Source organism: Harpia harpyja, chromosome Z, assembly GCF_026419915.1.
Source record: "Harpia harpyja isolate bHarHar1 chromosome Z, bHarHar1 primary haplotype, whole genome shotgun sequence".
Classification (NCBI taxonomy): domain Eukaryota; kingdom Metazoa; phylum Chordata; class Aves; order Accipitriformes; family Accipitridae; genus Harpia; species Harpia harpyja.
This window is the reverse complement of record NC_068969.1, coordinates 77,745,224-77,766,646: the sequence shown is the minus strand read 5'-3', so window position 1 is coordinate 77,766,646 and position 21,423 is coordinate 77,745,224. Positions and strand designations below refer to the sequence as shown.

The 21,423-nt window shown below is 39.2% G+C and overlaps 1 protein-coding gene across 1 annotated transcript in view; it reads left to right on the top strand.

The window, feature by feature from the left end:
* TRPM6 (transient receptor potential cation channel subfamily M member 6) overlaps window positions 1-15,159 on the top strand; it is a 98,502-nt gene extending 83,343 nt beyond the window's left edge. The window contains exons 34-40 of the mRNA XM_052776589.1: window positions 836-901; window positions 3,251-3,537; window positions 3,787-3,869; window positions 4,405-4,610; window positions 6,559-6,610; window positions 12,575-12,681; window positions 13,603-15,159. Of these exons, the coding sequence (XP_052632549.1) occupies window positions 836-901; window positions 3,251-3,537; window positions 3,787-3,869; window positions 4,405-4,610; window positions 6,559-6,610; window positions 12,575-12,681; window positions 13,603-13,724 (923 nt within the window). The 3' untranslated portion in view covers window positions 13,725-15,159. The remainder of the gene's footprint in view (window positions 1-835; window positions 902-3,250; window positions 3,538-3,786; window positions 3,870-4,404; window positions 4,611-6,558; window positions 6,611-12,574; window positions 12,682-13,602) is intronic.
* The last annotated feature ends 6,264 nt before the right edge of the window (window positions 15,160-21,423 follow it).

Here is a 21,423-nt window from a genome sequence, read left to right as displayed (position 1 = left end):
GGTCTGCCATCAGGGCTTTTCGGTTGCTCTGCAGAGAAACACAGCTCTGCTGTGGTTCACTCTCTGCTTTGGAAGCTACTTTTGTCTTCAGGCATTGAATAGGGAAATTAGGCAGGCAGCACTGTAGCATCTGAGTTGCCTTCTTGTTCTAGTCTTACTCTCTTTGTGGCTTACTTCACACCTCTCTCCCCCTTCCTGACAACTGAGTCATTGTGAGTACAAATCCATAAATATTTATTTGGCGCTCTGAAGTTTTGAAGATGTTTGCCTGAGAAATAAGCCGCCAATTAAGGAGATATAATAATGTTACTGATGTTGTTTGGCAAGGAGCCCAGATGAAGAAACACTGCTCTGTGCAGGGCAAGCTTGGATTTTCCTGTGATGTCTTGCTAAATGCCCAGGTGCTTCTGAGCCTGACAAGACAGGCAGTGAGGGCAGCTGGGGCCAATGCATCGCATTGGCACAGTACGAATGTTGCTGTACTGGAGCTGGCAGGAGGAGGAAGTAGCGGCAGTCCTTGGTGGATGGAGGAGGATGAAGGTTTAGCAGAAGCAGGTCTTCTAGCCAGAGTGCAAGGGGCTTGTCCCAGAGAGCCTGTTTCCTTGGAAGGAGGGAATCAATGCACAGGGGAAAGAGTGGCAGCTCATGCTTGTGAGATACCATAGGCCTGCAAAGCGGGGTTGCTGACTGGGTAGAATGGTGATCAGATCTGACATAGGATCACACTGCAGCCTATTTGGCTTTGTACACTACAGTAAAGTGCTGCCAGATGTTTTTGAAACTCAGCCAGCTTGTTGTTTATTCAGTATAGTAGTGAAATCTATGTTGTTTGCAGCTGTTGAAAGAAACAACTTGATGAGACTTGCTCAGACTATACCATTTACACCAGTGCAGCTCTTTGGTGAGTACCAGCTTCCTGCTTATGTTTTTTGCTTTATAAATAGTCGGTGCATTATCTTTTTAAAGGCTGTGTTTGAGAAATTTCCTTGGATTAATTTCAGCAATTCTTCTTTTCTAAAAGAGAAGAACCAGGACAGAATTGTAGTCATGCAGTAATTTAGGGGCTTTTGGAGGTCAGCTGGTGAAACTCCTTCTGCGGCCAAGTCAGATCAGGTTGCTGAGGGCCTGTCCGATTGCATTTTGAATATGTCTATAAATGGAGATTCCTCAGCTTCACTGGACAACCTCTTCCAGTGTTTGACTGACTTTATTGTGGACCTAGTATTTTTTGCAGTATTTGTTGGGGGTTCCTTTGCTGTAGCTTTTATCTGTTGGTATTTATGTGATTACTGTCAACCAAAGTGGTGAGCCTAACTCCATCTTCTCTATACCTATCATTAGGATAGCTGAAGACAGCAAAAAGATTCCCCTTCACCTTAATACCTGCATGCTCACTCTCTCTCTCTCTCACACACACACATGCATGTATATATATGTATAGGATATCCCATCCAGAAGAAAACCAGGTATTGGTTGAAAGAGCACTATTCCTGTACCTGGTACAGAAAACTTGTAGTGTAGTAAGGAAAAAGAACTGTGCTGTAACTGAAGAGTGGTAGAGAATAATAAATAAATTGTTTGGAAGAGTTGTGAAATTAGTCTGCGGTATTGGCTTACAGCAGCAGAAGCTCTGCCTCTAGACACATGAGATCTAGGTGCCTTCTTTTCAATGGGCAGAATATTTTGTCTCACAGCAACTAATTGCTGATACTTGCAGCATCATAGGATTTTTTGGGACCAGATTGCTGCAGATAATTAATATAGCTATAAGCATATTGAACATTCTAATCTTTGAAGCTCCCAGGAGACACCTTTCTAGGTATTAAATTGTCAAAAGATAATAAAATGAAGATCTAATGTAAGATTAAAAAATGCGTCTAGTTATAGTATCTTTATTCAAGTGTCTGTCTTCTATGTAAGACACTGACTTTTCCACTGCTTTATTTTAAATTAAAATGTGTGCAGATTGGGGCGTTCAACAGTATCTACATTTGTGCTAACTGGTGAAGGTAGGCTTGGGAGCAGGGATGTAATCTACTCCTCTGAATCCAGTTTGTCCTTCCTTATGCCATTCTTTGTCATTTTTCAGATGTAGTTACCTCATCACACTTGCCAGTGAAAACCTATTTCTTATGAATTAACATTGCAATAATGTGAGTTGCAAGAAGGAAAGCCAGGTTTAAAAAATCAGTCCACTTTTCTGTTAGTTTACAAATGATGGCAACAGAAAGGCATCTTGCTTACGCTGCAAGAGAGGAATTCTATTACAACTACATAGGGAAACAGAGTGTGACTGAGTTAAAGCTCACCAGGTTTGTTCTGCTTTCAGAAAACTGTTATTAGCAGGAGCAGAACATCTGAAATTTTGTGCAGTACAAATAACATTGGAATTTCTAAGAAAAAGACAAATCTTAATTTAAAACACCAAAACTGTAAACTTCCTGTTAATCTGCTTTAGCTTGTTCTCCTAGGATTCCTTTCTCCAAGGAAAGTCATGTCCTTTTCAATCTAATTTCCCTGTCTCATCGTAGCCAAGTTACCACTTTTGAAACAACTCAGCTATTTGCGTCTAAAGGTAGCACTCTCCAGCCTTTTAATTTTGTAGTCAATAACTATTACAAGCTGTGTGTGTTTGTTTGCCTTGTTTATTTGGTGTTGGTTTTTTTTTTTTTGTCTGTTTGTTTGCTTGTTAAGCATAGTTACAAGGAAAATACTGTGAGTGTTCCATGGATCTTGATTAACTTAAAACCAATCTTACTAAAAATTCCCCTTCCACATCAGTGCATAAACAGGGGGAGCCACACTCAGGGCGTTTAAAGCTCATACACTGGAGATAAAATGGTAACCCTTGAAAAATATGTACTTTTAAAGCTCAACCATCTTTAAGTACTTAAAAAACTGTGGCAAGTGAGATTGATATTCTGGTCCATATAAATCAATGAGCTTTGCTTGTGTGGAAGTGTCCAGAAGGTCTTAAATTAATCTCTGTTTAGAGGCTTAATATAAGCTATTTGGAGCACTTATGTTATCACAGTAGATCTGAAGCAGAATGTATGTAGTAAGTCGTGTAAGTTTAGGCTGGTGAAGTTTTCACACAGATGAACAGTAATGACAAAAAAGCTCTCTTTTAAAGTGTGGCTTACAGAGGTGTGTAAAGTGGTATGTTATTTTAAGTCACCAAATCAAAATGCGGTTATCTCCTGTTTCTGCAATGTGTGGCTTCTGCTAATAAAACTTCCTTTTATTTAAGCTGGAGAGGAAGTTACGGTTTATCGGCTAGAAGAAAGTTCACCTATGAACCTTGATAAAAGCATGTCTTCCTGGTCCCAGCGTGGTATGGCTGCAATGATCCAAGTCCTGTCACGGGAGGAGATGGATGGGGGTCTGCGGAGGGCCATGAAGGTCATTTGTACTTGGTCTGAGAATGATGTATTAAAGCTGGGACAAGTATTTATTGTGAAGTCTTTTCTGCCAGAGGTGGTTCAGACTTGGCAAAAGATCTTTCATGATGGCACAGTGTTACATCTCTGCCTGAGGGTGAGTTCAGACCTGAAGGTACACTGACTGGTCTAGCCTGATGTGCCTTAAGTGTTATACTGCTTACATGTGAATGTCTTCAGCATTGTTGACATACAATTTGATGTTATCTTTTGGAAAGGAAAAAGGTTTTGAGGAAGATATATCTCCAATTTGTAAACAGTATACAGTCAGATGTTTGTTTTGAGTAATCCATGGCACCTTTCCTCATGAAGAAGAAAGTGATGTTTATAACATTATTTTCTTCAGGAGATCCAACAGCAAAGGGCTGCCCAGAAGTTAATCTATACCTTCAATCAAGTGAAGCCTCATACTATTCCCTATACTCCAAGGTAAAATCACTGTCTTTCAAGTATAGGTGTCAAAGGTTTCTCTTTTCAGCTGTGTCCCAGGTCTAGTGCAACCTCCTTTTCCATAGCGGGTTGAAATAGCTGCTGCTTAGACAGTCTAATGATAATCAACTTTTCAAGAGGAAAGGTAGGGAGCTTTGCACTTTGTCTTAAGCTACATGTGATGGCAAAATAAGCTTCTTCATAATGCTGTTCCTTAGACTTAAGCAAGAATTGCCTTTTATACAATTAACATAAGACAATTTGATATAGCTTATTTACGGTGGGCTGATGTAAATCAGGTTATGTTGTTTGTCCATAAACTGTACTTTCTGGTCATGTGCTTTGTTTTGAGAGTTATCAAACTGAGAAAGCCTTTGTGCTATCTACCATTTGGTACCTCCTGCTGTTCAAAATGCTCCAGCTAGGGAAGACGTGGCCTCCTTTTTGATATATTTGTTTTGCATCATGCCGTGTGCTGACTGTGAGGATGTTCATTACCCTGCCAGCTCCTGATAGACAGCATTTGTATCTACAGGTTCTTGGAAGTTTTCCTCATCTACTGCCATTCAGCAAACCAGTGGCTGACCATTGAGAAGTACATGACTGGTGAGTTTCGGAAATACAACAACAACAACGGAGATGAGATTACTCCCAATAGCTTGCTGGAAGAACTGATGCTGGCCTTCTCTCACTGGACCTATGTGTACACCCGTGGGGAACTCCTTGTCCTGGATTTGCAAGGTGACTGCTAGCATGGTATCACTATTTGAAACCCAATGATAAGCAATTGTCTCAAAGGAGAATTTAATACTGAGGAATGGGTCAAATTCTGTTCTCATATACATACTGTCAAAGCTCAAGAAACCCTTGGATGTCTGTTGTGTGGCACTGATAAATGAGTATCCCCAGAAACACTCTAGATTAATGTAGGTGTAATGGGAAAATAATTTGATTTCAAATACCTCTAGACTGAATGGGCAAAAGAGCAGGTAGATAAACTGTGCAGGAACATTTCAGCCATCTCCAAAAAACCATTCCACAGTTAAGGTATTTTTATTTTTGTTAAGATATATGAATAATACAGAGACTCAAGCGTACCCATATATATATGCACACTTAATGTACGTCTGTATCTGTCAGAAAAGTGCAAACTACTATCTGTATTTTTTTTATTTTTCATATTAATAAATCTGTAAGCAGTTTACATAAGCTGCAAGCCTGAATGCTATTCACAAAGTCTGGTGACTCCTTCAAAGAGCATGTGATCACTTTACTGTACATGTGTAAGTGGGAACATGGCATATTTTAAAGAGATAAAACAGTTGACAGTGTTCAGAAGATCAACATCACCCATCAAACAGTATAAACACTATTGTTTGTCATTTCTGTCAAGGGAAATGTGTATGGGTAGGCAGGGACTTAATGTATTTACATTTTACAGCATCCAGAAGCCGTGAATTACAAAAAGACATGCTTATTATGCAAAATAAACTTATAATTCCATCCTTGCCTTCATTTGGTTTTAGCTGCACATGAAAAAAAATACAGAAAGAGTAGGTGTGTATTCCTCACCATAGCCTACTAGAATTTGTCTGAAGTTTGCTTGGGTTTATTATACAAGTCTCAACAGTTCCAGACCAACTGTGTTGGCTCAAACACAGAGAATTTAAACATCTATGTAAATCTTATCAAGACTGGAGCTTCAGTTTCCATCTCAAACAAACTGAAATCTGCTCTGGTTTTGGCCTTGTGTATATATTGTAGTTCTCTAATCTAGAGTTTAGGAAAAGTGCAAGGGCTGTTCCCCTTGGAGTTCTAATAGAATTAATCTATATCACAATTTACTATATAATACCAGGGCCATCTCCACATACATATACACCACATTTTGTCTAATTTACATCAACGGAAATGACCCTTATTGAAGAGTGTTACAATTTGGGGGTATTTCAGTCACAATATGCTATTTCCATAATCTTTACTGGTTTTCATTGCAGAATATAAACGTACCATCAGTGGCCTATTGAAATAAAGATAATTGCATATCATATGATCGTAGACTTTTTTCATTAGTGTAAAAGCATAATGTTTTCCTCAGATATAAGAAAAGAAAATTTTGGTAAAATGGTGGTACGTCATCAGTTTGGGGAAAACTGCAACATAGGTGTCACCATTCAGGTATCATAATGAGATTATTTATTTAATACACTTCCATGGCCATTCAGAAGAAAAAAGAGATAGCAGACCCAAGTATTTGCAAATTGAAAAGTTGTGGCTTGTTGTGTTTGTTACCTTGAAGGGAATCTGCATCTGAGAGTAGATCTATTGATATCAGTAAGATCCACATCTGATTAATACCTTTACTCCAACTTACATAGTAGTCTTACAGTTGGTCACATTTTGCTTAGTTAGTTGAGCTTCAGCATAATATTTAGTGCATTTGTGTAAACCTTCCATCTCCATATAAATAAACCTCAAAGCAGCTGCAGTCAGGACTGTAATAAGAACTCTGTATGTTTGCCAATACTTAACAGATTTTTATACTCATAGAATTTTCTTTTTAACTCACATTTTAACTATGACACTTTATGATCTACAAAGAAAATGGATAATTACGTTTTTGTTAAGTGCCAGATTATGAAATCATGACTACCTTCCTTTGTAACACACACTGTTGATTTTGTTGTAGGTGTTGGGGAAAACCTTACAGATCCATCTGTGATTAAACCTGAAGACAAAAAGTAGGTTTCTTTCTGATAAAATTGTCATTCACTTCAGATGTTCTGCCAACAGTCTGTATATTTAGGGTGTTTTTTATGTTTTGTGTGAGAGATTTAATTATTTTTCGCATGGTGTTCTGGGTTAAATGAAGGTATGATGGCAATGGAAAAACTACATTCTCAGCTGTTCTTTGGAGGACTGTGGATTTGGGGTGCTGTAAGTGTTCCAGCTCCCAACATGTGGTGAGAGGTGTATGAAAGGTGGGGAGTCTGTGTGTCTGTGCTGGGAGCACAGGAATTTTCCAGGGCTATGCAGGGAGAGCAGGAATTGGAGACAGAAGACCCTGTAAGTCTCTTCACAAATTTGTACCGGTGGAGGTCATCAGTAACTTAAATGTGTCAGTCCAGTTTCTCTTACGTGGTGGGGCACTGTTTCATGGAGTATATGGGGCCACAATAGCTTAAGAGGATGAGGAGAGGGCCTCTGGATCTCTGATCTTTCCGATAGGTCCTAGTGTTGCATTTAAGCATGCTGCACCTTACAGTCTCAGACCCATGATACGGAGATGGTGAATCATGTGCAGAAAGTTACAAAAACTAAAGAGACTACATAGAATTAGCAGTCTGCCTTCATGCGTCAAATTTCAGAATCAGAGCCACAGCCATTCTCCCATCCTGTGACCTTGCTGCTCGCTGGTATTTGCTGTAGGGAGAGGAGAAGCAGTGGTGTTGATGGTTGCTGCCCTGCAGGGTACTCTTTTCTGGGGAGTCTTCCTAAACCCACACATCTTTCCAGCTGTGGCCTGGCATCCCTGCATCTCCACTGTCTTGTGCTCAGGTTGGCTCCCTCTTGCTCAGCTCATGTCATCTGATGGAAGGGGTGTCTCATGTTTGAAAAGAAGGAAGATATAAGTATGAATAGTCTGATTTAATTATAAAGGGCAATTAACTATAGAAATATCAGATGACCTACCTAGAACTCAGAACAAGCAGGCTCTTAGTTGTGGGACTTTTATTAATATTTCATTAATAAGATTAGTAATAAATGACTGTATTAATGTTGCATGATTGTTTAAATATGAATGTAGGTGTATTGGCCATATAATATTTATTTTGGAAGCAACATCAAAATTATGCTGAGCACCTCACAGTGACAAACCTTTGCCCTAAGTAGGTCATAGGACTGTGACAGAAGCACAAGGATAGCTTAGGATAGAGGGGCAGAGAGGTCAAATCATGTAGTAGTTCACTAGATTTTAGCAAACATTTTTAAGGTATTGTTACAGATGTATAAAAGTCTGGTTTTCTACTGTTCAAGTGGATTTTTTATATCAGTGGTAGCATAAACTGTAATAGGTATTACTGAAGACTGTGGCCAGTCATTGACCACAGTACTTCACATGGCAACTCGGCTTATCCTCTTTAAAATAGGAGTAATATTTATCTAATTATCTTGAAACGTATGTTTATTAGTGTCCTTCTGGATTATTTTTGTTATAAAATAATTTTGTCATGTGTACTAAAATGTCATCACACAGATCTTATTTTCAGAACTTTTTGTTGGTTTTTTTTTTTATCATCTGCAAAACAGTCAAATCCTAGTTAAAGAGCAAGTGTTGATTAATTAATCAAAACCAGCTTGATTTTCTTATGTTCAGGGAAATCTTCAGAATAGCAAGTTGTGAAACTATATTGTTTTGATTCAGGGGTCTAAAGGAATAAGGCAGTGAAACTGTGAACGGATTCTGTAAGCAGCTAGCAGATATCCAGTTCCAAGAAACACTTTCTAAATTAGTAATAATAATAACAATGTAAAAGTACTGTCTTTGCTCCAACCTTCTTTGCTCTAACCTTCATTTGCTCACAAGAGAAACATTTCTGGCAGGAGCAAGATCTGTTTTAAGTTTTCATTTGTAGGTAAGATACTTAATAAGATACTTAATCAAAACCTGTGCGCTGCCTTAAAAGTTGCTTTGAGCTCACGTTCTCTTAGAAGCCTGGGAGACAATAGATGGCATCTGACTGACAGGGCTGATTCAAATTTTAGCACTCCTTATAGTTAAATTATTTATGTTTTGCTTCTTTAATTCCATTGATTTAGTGGCTCATGTCAATATCTTGTAATGAGTCTTTTCTTTCATGCATCCTGCATGCTGTCTTGAAATGGACTTTGTAATGGCAAAATGTGACCTCTAGCTCTGTGATAGTGCATTGTGTCTTGGTTTTAGATACAGTACCAAGACAAAAATAACAGATCTGTTTGGAAAGTATGCCTGATACTATGACATCTCAGACAGATCCTGAGATGATGTAAATCGGTGTAAGTTTATGGATATTTAACATCAGTTGAATATCTGGCCATGTGCACTGCATAGGGTGTATGAAGTGATAAAATGATGTGGGTATATGTCCTGGTTTCAGCTGGGATAGAGTTAACTGTCTTCCTAGTAGTTGGTACAGTGCTATGTTTTGAGTTCAGTATGAGAAGAATGTTGATAACACACTGATGTTTTCAGTTGTTGCTCAGTAGTGTTTAGACTAAAGCCAAGGATTTTTCAGCTTCTCATGCCCAGGCAGCGAGAAAGCTGGAGGGGCACAAGAAGTTGGCCCAGGACAGAGCCAGGGCACCTGACCCAAACTGGCCAACGGTGTATTCCATACCATGTGACATCCCATCTAGTGTATAAACTGGGGGGAGTGGGGGCAGGGGGAATCATGGCTCAGGGACTAACTGGGTGTCGATCGGCAGGTGGTAAGCAATTGCACTGCGCATAATTTGTACATTCCAATCCTTCTATCATTACTGTTGTCATTTTATTAGTGTTATCATTATCATTATTGGTTTCTTCTTTTCTGTTCTATTAAACCGTTCTTATCTCAACCCACAAGTTTTACTTCTTTTCCCGATTTTCTCCCCCATCCCACTGGGTGGGGGGAGGAGTGAGTGAGCAGCTGCGTGGTGCTTAGTTGCTGGCTGGGGTTAAACCACAACAGTATAAGGTTCATAAAAACATTTCCTTTAAAAGCAGAAGTAATCAAGGCACAGCAGTAAGGTTGTGACACAGAGCAGTCCCTGCAGATTCCTGTACTGCCTAAACGTTGGGAAGAGTTGTTTCATAAGCAGTACTCTGGATGCTCTTTTTAGCATGTACTACTTGCCAAATCCACAAGAAAGTCCACACGGGTAAAGCTTTCACAGACTTTAGGTGCGGCTTGTCTGTAGAGCAGATTCAGAGATGAGGAAAATAGTGGGCTGAATCTCAAATTGGAAGGAACTGATGCGTTGGGCCTGCTGAGAGAGGTGAGAAAAAGGGTGCTGACAATCAAAAATCTCAATACAAACGTGAAAAGGAGTCGTCAGAGGTGCTAGGTCTCTTACTCTCCCTTTTGAAAGCTCTTAAGCAGACAGTGATGGGCTGAAGGTTTTAGAGATGAGTGAAGACTGTGTTCTGTGAAGCTACTCATTAGCATGTGTTTTGAAGAACAGATCTATTGAATTTTACCAAGCTGTGCACTTCCAGCCAAACAATTTACAGCTGAATTGCTGCCAGTAGACAAAACATCTGCATGAACTGAACCTCCACTGTAGAAACCTGCACAACAGAAACAGGTGGACTGGAAACTAAATCTACAAAAACATACTGAATAAGTGACTTGGGTACCTCCCTGGGAAGGTGCTGCTTGCCATGAAGCCCCCCACAGTCCTTTACCTTCCATCAGTAAAGCCCTGTAAATGACTTATTGTCTGCTTTGAGCATTTGTAGCTCTGGACTATTAAGAAGCACTCTGCATCAGCACAGTCTGTGTTAACTGCCTGCCAGCCAGGACCAGTCTGATACAATCTGGTAGGCTTTTATGGAGCATAACTATTAGGTAAGGTTCTGAACAAAAGGAGAAACATGTTTTGGTTTTTAAAGCCCATTAGCTCACATTAATGCACCTGCTTTGGAAATAGGAAAGCTGGGCTCTGTATTTTTGTCCCCTTGGAAACAAAATCGGACCTTGAATAACCAGGAGAGTGACCTTGTTTATAAAACATTTGTAGGGTTAGAAGGGATCTGAAGAGTTCAGCTGGTTCTTCTTCTGCACCAGGTTATTCCTGGCTTTACATGTCTTGTGCAGACAAATCTTAAGGTCTTCCAAGGATGACCTTAAAAACTTCCCGGAGCATCTGTTTTCAATAGTTTGCTATCATTACTGTCTGAAAGATTTTTCCTGATTTCCTTCTTGAAACATTTCTTTCTGGTCCTCTCTGCTGTTGACATAGAGAAAAAAATTTCAACAAGCTCAAAGACAGTCATCATTTTCTCCTTCAATTTCTTTTTTTTCTTTTTAGGCTACCCCCTAATCTTTTCATGTATGTCATGATATCTAGACTGCTGGTCATTCTTGATATTTTCCCAATTTAGCCCTGTATTTCTTGAAGCAGTTTTCCAAATTTAAATGCAGTATTCCTCTTGAACCTTTGCTGGCTAGAGAGGAAAGATTACTTCATATGTGTTGCAGACAGTATCCCTGTTTATCTCACAACAGCGTGAGAAAATTATCAGTCTGTCTTGTGCTGTTTGCTGCACTTTGCATGGAATAACAGATCAGAGGAAGTATCAGAACGGTTCTGTAGCCTTGGAGTTAGAGAAGTCTTCTCAATTTCCAAGGCCTGCCCAAGCAAATACTTAAGTATGTTCTATTCTTACTGGCATTTTACCAGATTATACTAAGGGATAGAAATGGCTATATAGCATCATGTTGTTTAAAGTGTATGTATGGCACTTAAATAATATTTCATGTCTTGCCTTGACTGATGTATTAATTTGCAGTAAAGGCTGATTAGACAAGTCCTTCAGATGATCCAGAAGACAGATAGTCTTTAGTGTCTGCCAGAAATTAGACAGATACTAAGCTTTCTATAGTAGTTTTGGCTAATCATTGCTTTTCTTCTGTGTGAAAAGGGAGAGTGTCATATTTGAAAACTGCTTTCTTTAGAGAGAATATATTTTGTTAGTGTGGATTATGGATAGATTTGAGAGAGTTGAAATCTTTTTCTATAGCTTCTCAGAACTGTAATTGATTTCAGATTCTAAAATGTGTTGTTTCCACTCTGCATATCATTAAAATAAAATACTAGCATTCATAAAGTTTCTTTGGAAGTGTTTCTTGTGTGCTGTGTTCCATGATGTCTAGAATGTCAATTAAATTCTTGAGAATAATGGTGGAGCAATATTAAAATTAATGAACACTGATCTTTCAGACTACATTAATAATCTGTTATAATTATGTGGTACTTCTAATACATGTGTGGATATAGCTTGCTTCTGTTTGTAATTGTGTCAGCTTCACTCAGAGTGTGCAATACACTTCCACAAATGGATCACCTAGTAATGTTGCTGAATTGGCCAGAGTGCAGACACATGGAAATGAGCATAGGAAGAAGCCAATACATTTTAAACTCTTGCTTGTCAACAGTATACTGTGGGGTTTTTTTCTGTGCTGCATAATGATGTGACTAGAGCTCTGCTTGCTTTTGGCTTTCTATTCTTAAATAAGGTAGAAGTAACTCCTTGCTAGCTCTGGTTTGTTCCCAGGTACGTACCATCAAAACCAGAACCAAATCATTTGCTTGATGAGAATGAGCAGTGGCTGCAACAGAGCCACTCAGATTCTGGCGTATGTTGTCTAAATGTCACTGTGCCCAAATTTCCTTTGAGCATTTTAGTAGGAACTGCTGGGTCTGTCCTGTCTCCCTTTAGAGCATCTCTGAGATGCAGCAGGAAGGAAAAATAGTGTGGGGTATATGTAGGCTAATACTTTACCAGAATTGGCAATTTTCTTGTCCCAGAGCTAAGAAACTTGTGATGTACACTAAGCTTTGATTGTCTTTATGTGAAGGGCAAACTTATCTCTGATTAAAAATTCGAAAACATTGTCATCTCCCTCCCCTGCAATTGGTTTATTTTGAGTTCATTGATTATTTAATAATATTTCTAGATCTGGAAAGATGGTATTCGGACCAGCAAACCTAGGAGAAGGTGCAATAAGAAACTTCATCACAAAGCATCGTTGTAACTCTTGCTGCAGGAGGCTGAAACTTCCTGGTATGCAAAGTAAAGATTAATTTTTAATCTTTGTATAACTTTTTAAGTGCAAGGAAGTAAAGGGCTAGGTGTGCTATAAAGACAAGAACCGAAATTCTATTGAGCTGAAAGACTATAGCAGGCACACTCTGTCTGTGCAAAGGCGGATATGAGAATATTGCTCTTTTGCCCAGCAACCATTTAAGTGTTGGAGCCTATCAACCTGATGTTAGCATTCAGCAGGAAAACTTCTACCAACTAAATTGTTTCCTTGCTTTGCAAAATGGTAGCTCATTTTTCCAGTGTCGCCACTACAGATAACATCAGCAATAATTTTTAGAATAAGAAAGAGTAACAATCTAAAAATTAGCAATGCATTAGCTGGGGAAAAACTCAGTGGCGGTTTCCTGGCCCTGGGATAGGGTCCTATACACTGCAGCCCTTACTTCTGCTTAGTTGGATTGCCTGTTGTTCATGTTAGATTTGATAGAGTGTGCTTCTGTTTGATGTGGGGCAGATTTAAAAGACTCAAAGCCAAAACAGATTGCTATTCTGGATGAATTTCCACCCACCTATTTTTTTCTGGGGGAAAGCTCCTTCCTTTCAGTGCCTACATGGAGTAATAACTGCTGTTTGATTCTGAAACAGAAACTGCAGTGTTACTGGTTTTGATTATTTGTGTCTGTGGCAGCTAGAGATAATAGAGGGGAAAATCAGCTGAATGAATACTATCAGGGAGGGTTCATTCATATCAGCTCACACCATTTTGGGTCCCCCCAGGGCTCTCATCCCCCTGGCTATGATTTGCTATGCTGCAGATTTTCTTCCTCCTGGAAACAGCTAACAGACTGCCACCAGTCACTGGGTTGGACACTGCCTGGGGTGTACATGCTTTTCAAACATTTACTTGGCTGCATCATTGAATTTATTTTCTTGCCACAGATTTGAGAAGAACTGACTACACACTGGAAAGGGTCGGTCCAGCCTTCGAAATAGAAATGGAGATAAGCACCAGAGGAGCTGACGATGCAGATGAGCCTTTGGAGTATGACACGCGGCTGTGAAGCAGTGGCTGTGAACAGAGCCCATGTGTTTGCGTGCTGAAAAACCTGCCCCTTATCACTGCCATGAGTCAGTCCAAAACTAACAAATGCAGGTGTCTGAGTGCAGCATCTGTCGGCCCTTGACAGACCCTATAGGCAAGGAATAAAAAAAATTATCTTTATTTACTCCCCTTCAGTGCTCTTGTGCTGGTTTTTCTCGTACAGTTCAGTGAATTGCCAGGAGCTGGTCACCCCTTAGCTGGATGAACTGTCCCATCAGTGCCTTTTTTTTTTGTAAAAAGAAAAAAAAAAGTGTATTATGGTTCCAAACTGTACTTTCTCAGGAGAATGACTGTGACAAGCATATTTCCAAGGGGGAGTTATTTGATTTTTCTCTGTCTGCTCTTTTTAGTAAATAACTGAATGTATACACACATGCAAATCATTCATTTTCAGAGGCAGAGACCACTCAGCCCCATACTCACTTTTCCCTGGGCATAGGAGGCTCTCCAGGAAATTGCAGAAATACTGCTTTCTCTTAATTGTTGGTTTTGATGCAGAGACAAACCAAGAATGTGTGAGTAATGAATCAGTGGTTTAAACAATAGTCACTGATATAGCAGGTAGACTGAAAAATTTTGTGGGAGTTTCACCCTGATTTTTTTTCACATACCAAGAATAAGTTGAACAATGAAGGGTTAGATTATTGGACCCACAAGGATCATTGACCTTTCTCATTTTGAGTTGATGAAATTTGATAAATCTGATCTTTAATACAAACATAAAGAATAACCTTGAATGTGATTCAACTTTTAACCAGGACCTGCCTTTCTTTATAATATTTTAGCTTCAGAATGTTTTAAAATTGTAATTGGCAACCAGGATTTTAGAAGTCACAGAGAATAATATGTTCCATTTGTATTTAACTCCTTGTTGATAGTGTCAGGCTGTATGTAGGACTTTCGTCTAACAGTGGTGCAATTATATGTATGCTTTTGCAGCATCTGCATCTGTTTCTATTGATGTAATCTTATTTCAGTAGAAGTTCACAAAACACAAAAATCAGTTACATGCAATATGATTTTCGTAGAATAAAGATTGAAATGAAGTGCTCAGCAGAAATGTCTCTAATAAAACTAGTGTTGTTTTACAGATCACATCTATCATTAGAGCAACTTTGTACTTCTGTATTGAGCAGGAGTACCTAATATTGAAATGTAAGTCAACAGAAAACTTTATACTTGAATAAGAAACAAAGTCATATTTCCACCACAGCTGATAGTAAGTTTTAATGTGTACAGGGGCTATTTGTTATGATCTATCATTCATTTGGTATATTTAGAAAATGTCTATGTACACATAGGAATTGGAAGTTATATGTTCCCAATTTTTATATTGATTATGATATTGATGATGGCATTGAAGTAATACCTACACTATGTTCAGCTAAGATGCCTTCAGTATCCTGAAGATACTCTTCTTGGTTTTTATCTTTTTAAAAATAGTTTTATAAGATTATTTTTGTGGAAACCCCCCACCTTTCTCCCTATTAGATTATACTACTCATTTTGCAAAAATTGTACTTCCCTTTGGCTTTTTTTTGAAACAATTCAATTTATCAGAAGGCTTAGCATGTCTGTGAAAGAAATTGTTTAATTGCATGTCTACAGAATGGTGGTGGATTTTGATCCCTTTGCTGGTAAGGTAGTAGTTCTGCTTCCAGTGATCATCATCTTAAAATTTGGCTTTAGGGAGATATGTGCTTGCATGCATACATATATACATTAAAGACAGAACTTTCTCTAAAGGATCTCTAACTGTTAGTATATCTTTAAATTAAATTAAGTTAAATGACACATAAATATGTCTTTAAAGCCAGAGACAATTTAAGTCCTGCCCTGATAGTGTTGTTTCCTCAATCATTGCCATAAATTCTGAACACATATACATTAGACACAAAAAATAAACTCCACACCAGGCTGGGCCTGAGCACCATTTGTTTCTTTTTAAGTTTTGAAGATATGCACAAATCATACTTCAGATGATCTTTTCTTGACAACCCTCCTGTAGCCTTCAAGAGTGAGTGGCTTCTGCATTCATAACAATACTTGTGAGAATTCTTACAGTATGTAGTTCAGTGTAGATTTATCTTATCTATCAAGGTACATGCTACCTTCCCCTCAAATTGGGGATCCTTGCAAGACACTAACCTGTGATAAAATATAGTTGATATAAACATGTTTGATATTGAATTTTGCGCAGTGTGAAGTATTAATGTGATGAAACAAGAAAAGGAGGCATTTGAAATTGTTCCATTGTATACTTGCATCCTAGCACTAATTTTTCCATGCATGGAGACACTAAGTTGAAAAATTCCAGTGATTCTGCAGGTTAATTAATTTTGCCTCACCTTTCTTTTTGTATTTTTTGGGGAGAGCTGATTCACATTTCACTAAACTATAAATCTGGGTATTTGGTTAAAGATCTTCCCTGCCCCCCCCAACTTTGTCATAGTTTAGTAATAAGTTATAATGAAAATAATTTGAAAAAGTTATTTTTATTTCTTTTGAGTCCTTGGTGTCTTTCTTACTACAAATTCTGTACATTCTTTAAATTGCTTTTGATGTCTAAATACAGACCTCAGATTGAAGTCCATGCCCACTGAAAAAACATGAAAAAAACCCAGCAGCCTTTAACGAGAACAGCAATGAGCCCCACACTAAAACCGTGGTGCATGTGGAATGAGAGATACGCAGGACAGGCTTCTTTCTCTAGCTGCTTGACAACTAGTGTGGAAGAGGAAATCTTGCATGTCCAACCAGAGGGTTTTCTGATTATTAGTTTCAATGTTTTTGCTTAAAAGCAAATACAGGAATTTATTTTATACTTCTGGTGGGTTCAGGAAAATAGTCCTGCTTAATTTGCTCAAATAAGCCAGGCAGTAAAGTTCTGAAAAAAATTTGAAACCAAAGTATTTATAAACTCACATTTTAATATGAGCTTAAAAGAAGCTTACTTACTTAGGAATTCAGTTGGGATTACTCAAAGCAAAATGTATTTCTGGCAGCTGCTGCATTGGAGATGTAGCTTAAACATATGAAAAATATTCAGAAATTGCCAACCTCATTCTCAGGAAAGCTTTTTTCATTTCCTTTATTCATAGTTGTGGTGTATTCGGAGTTATTCATTTATTGTTAGTGCAATAAAGTCAGAAGGGTATTACATCTATATTTTCTAGAAATGGATTTGTATTTGTTGTGGTTTTGTCAATCTATTTCATACTCTTTCAAAAGAATAAAAATACATTTTCAAAATGTTTCTGTTCTTGATGGGTGTAGAATGAAAGAATATGTTTCCAAGCACTAAGGGAAACAGGTGAAAGTAACATACAGAAAATAATGCAGTTATTTTTATTTTTAATCTCAAGGTAATAAACAGGTATTAATTCTATATTTGTCACATGGTTTCCAGGTCTCATTTTGTTTTAATGGTGTAGTAGTATTAGTTTCTATTCTTGTAGTCAATATGCTTGCAGCAAGAATATTTCTACACCTGTCCCATAAGTAAAAATTTCTTTTTACAGAAGCAGCAAGTAGATACTTTATGAGATGTTTTATTTACTTATTAGATCATAATTTATTAGGTGTTCAATAAACTCTGGATTTTTTTTAGTTGAGGTGTATGCTCGATTCTCAGAAAACTTGGTAGTTAGTAAACCAAATCACTGTTGCAGATTTAAGAAAAATAAATGTCATCACTTTAATATGACAATCTTATTTTTTACTCTAATTCTAGATCTGTGATGTAAAAAGCCTGTACAGCCACTAGTGTAAACAAGGAGCTGATGTAAATGAATGGCATTCCATTGACTTCTTTGTCAGATGTGTTATTTTATATCAGCTACTTTTATATCTGTTCTCCATTCTTAGGATGTTGATGCCAGTCACTTTTTGCTTGAAAAAGTGATCCCAGAAATAAAGAAAAGCATGTCTGGAGTGACTCAGGCCTTCACATCAACTGTGATCACATCAGAGTTGTCAGCCCTTTCCTTGTTGCTAGACCTTTTGCAAGATCTGTTACTGCTTTTCAGCTTTTCTTTACTGTATTTGTCATATCCTGAATTATTCTGGAAGACAGTTTGATCCTCTAATTTATGGTAACTATTGCTGGGGAAGAAAAATTTCAAACTAAAACCAAACAAAAGCTATTTTCCTCTTTGATATTGAAGAGTGTGTAAACAGCTGCAATGGTCTGTTCATTTGCCTACCTGCCATTAGTTCTGTTTGCAGGGACAGAGCAAATAAACTAGTGCTTTAAAATAACCTGGCTCCAGTTAGATATTGATGTTCAGTTGTGATAAAGTGCTGAAGATTAAAGAAGAAAAATCAGAAAAGTCCTGCAGAAAAGCAGTGACTTTGTTGCCTAAAGAAAGTCTGGCTGTGTTCTTTGCGTCAGGGATTTAAGTAGATGGCTAAAACCTTCCATTTTTCAGGTTGTCATTGAACAAATATGATTTGGGTTTTGACACTGTGCAGGCAGTCTAACATACCCGTGGCATGGAAGAGGAGATGAAAGAGGAGGAGGAGGAGGAAGAAGAGGGGAGGTTGAGACGCAGAGAGCAGTCTCTGACTTCTGAGCCTTTCGCCTGCTGTTTTTCCTGACTGAACTCTCCTCCCGTGGAGATACTGCCAATGTCGTCTTGTTTCTGTGGTCTGTAGCGTGAGGCAGGCTCTACTAAAACATAGAGCGTTTGTGTGTACCATGCATCCCAGGTGGCCTGGTTTCAATAGAAAAGTGTCTCACCTGATAACGAAAAAAGAGATGCTTCTCCTCAGTTGACCCCTGCTATGAAATTTGAAGAATTACCTGACCTCTGAAAATGTCTGAGCAGCAAACTGTCATGTCACATGAACTAGGACAAACTACTCCATTAAATCAACACTGAGCTTTAACCTCACAATACACTGGAGCGTGAAATTTGGTCAGACCATAAGATCCTACCCAGGAAATGAGAATATTCAATTTCAGATAACCTCTGTGGAGCAGCTTGGGTTAGTAGCTAGCCTTGTATAACTATCTTCCACAATACAGCAAATGGATTTCAGCTGAGATGACCAGTAAGCAGAATGTAAATGCTGAGATTAAACTCAAGCTGTATAGGTTGCCCCAGATCAAACCAGGATCTGACCTCACCTGAACCTGCAGCAAAGTGAAAGTGTTGGCTCTGACTGAGCTCAACTGATTGTTGGACAAAATGAAAGTAGATGACCACAGATTATCCCAGCCTCTACCCACCTAGGGAAAGATTTGAACTCTTGTGGCAACCCCCTCGAATTAGGCCTGTAGCTGAGATTATGTCATAGAGCCATAAGTCATAGAAGAGCTGACTGTGACCACTCTCAATCTCCGAGAAGCACAAAAGGGCTGAGGTTGGCCTGTGAGAAACATTAGCTGAGTATAGAGGCAGGATATGGCCACAAAATAGTGAAGAGGCCTAAAATGGATCTTGGATATCTTCTATGTATCAAATTAGATATAATTGGTTCTGAATTTGACTTCAAATAACTTGTGGAATGAAAACAAGGGCCAGGGTGACCGTGAGTAATTTATTGGGTGTAAAGCTGACCTTCAATGACCCCAGGCATCAGATGAGAGCAGCATTGACCTCATATGATCCCAAGCAGATCATTGAATATCATGTGATCAGGAGACTCCTTTTAGCTAATTTGCTAACATGTTGACCTTAGATGAGCCCTGGGGCTCAAACAAGCGCCAATTGGACCTCAAGTGACCCCCATAAGTAATTAGAACTCATGTTTACCTGAACTGACCTGTGCCACTACCATGAGGGTTGACCTCAGATGACCCTGCAGTGAGAGTTGCATCTCAGCTTGAACTTAGATGACCTCAGACAGGAAACAAGGACTGTGATTGACCTCTAATGACCCCTTGGCATCAAATGAGGGCCAGGTTGACCTCAAATGACAAACCAAGCAATTAATTGGATCTCAGGTTTACCTTAAATGACCTCTGGGCACTGAACAAATGCTGCACTGACCTCACATGAACCCTAACAGGCTCTTTGGTTCACCTCAGATGAACTCTGGCTGCTTAATTAGATCTCAAGCTGACCTTAAATGATTGCCCCTCCTCCAAATGAGAACAGTGTTGACCTTAAAGCACCCCTGTGGAGGTAATTGGATGTCAAGTTGACCTCAGATGATCCTGGGCCCCAAACAAGAGCCTAGTTGACCTCAGAAAACACCTTGTGTATACCTGGGTCTCATGATGATGTCAGATGACCCCACCCCGGACAGGTTAATTGGCCCTCAGGTTGACCTCAGATGACCTTATGGCAATTATTTAGCCCTTGGGTTGACCTCAGATGACCTTCCTGAGTAGCTATGGTGACCTCCAGTGATCACGGGAAGGTTAATTGACTCTCATTTAACCTCAAATGACCCCAAGCAGGTACTTGGATCTCATCTTCACCTTAGATGACATTTAGAACCTCTAACTGTATCTCAAGTTGATTTCAAATGACCTCTAGGAAGGAAGTGGGGGCTGATGACTGGCCTTAATAGCTAAGTGGCTCTTATATTCATGTCAGATGACCCCAGGTTGCAAAAGCAGACCTATTTGGCCTGAAATGACCTCTAGGCAGCTAAATGGATTTCAGGTTTACTTCAAATGACTCCTAGGCAGCACACAAGGATTTTGCTGATCTCAAGTGATCCTCTTGTCAACTGGTTGCATCTCAAGTTAACCTCAGATGACCCCTGGACAAAATATGAGGCCTGCTTTCACCTTGAATTAATACTAAAGTAGACCTCAGATTACGGCTGTGAAATTCACTGGATTTAAATTAAACTTTAAATGACCTGCTAGGCAGTAAATAAGGGTCATGATTGACCCTACATGACTCCTTGCATAGATAATTGGCTCTGAAGTTGACCTGAGATGACCCCGGTCAGGCAATGAGAGCTGGCTGACCCCGAATGACCTTTGCACAGCTAATTGCATCTCACATTGACCTCAGATGATCTCTGTAGAGCAAATGACAGGACTGTCCTCAACTCATAAACATAGATTAGCTCAGTTTGTAAGTGTTCTCTGAAGTTTATCTAGTCCCAATCTCTGCACAAAGCAGTTACAATTAGATCATGTTGCTCACGCCCTTTCCCAGGTAAATTTTGCTTTTTTCCAGCAAAGGAGATTTCACAACTTTTTGTGGCAACCTGTTCCGGTATTTGATCACTTTTGCTTGTTTCCTTTAAAAAAGGTTTCCATGTATCTAATTGTAATTCCCTTTGTTTCAAGCTGTGTCCACTGTACCTTTTGATGTGGGGCTCCTTGAAGACCCTGGCTACATTCTCTGCTGGCTTCAGTCCTGCCTGTTAATGTGTTCCTTGCTGCCCATAGCTCTGATTGCCAGGCAATGCTGCAGTGATGAGGCAGGTCTGACATCAGGCCATGAAGTAGAGGCTGCAGGTCAGGGTCTAGCCAGGCATGGAGCAGTTGCAGGCAAAAAGCAAGCCTGAGGGCCTCAGCTCCCAAGAGAAGAGACAGGGTTCCCCAAAAGGCCCTTTCTCACACAGCTCTTTTCACAGCTATCTGATCCCAGGTTACAGCTGCACTGTGTCAGCAGATGCAGCTTAGCTGCGACAAGTGAGGGGAAGAGATCACAGAGCTTGCTGCTGCACTGAGGGCCCTGATGCCC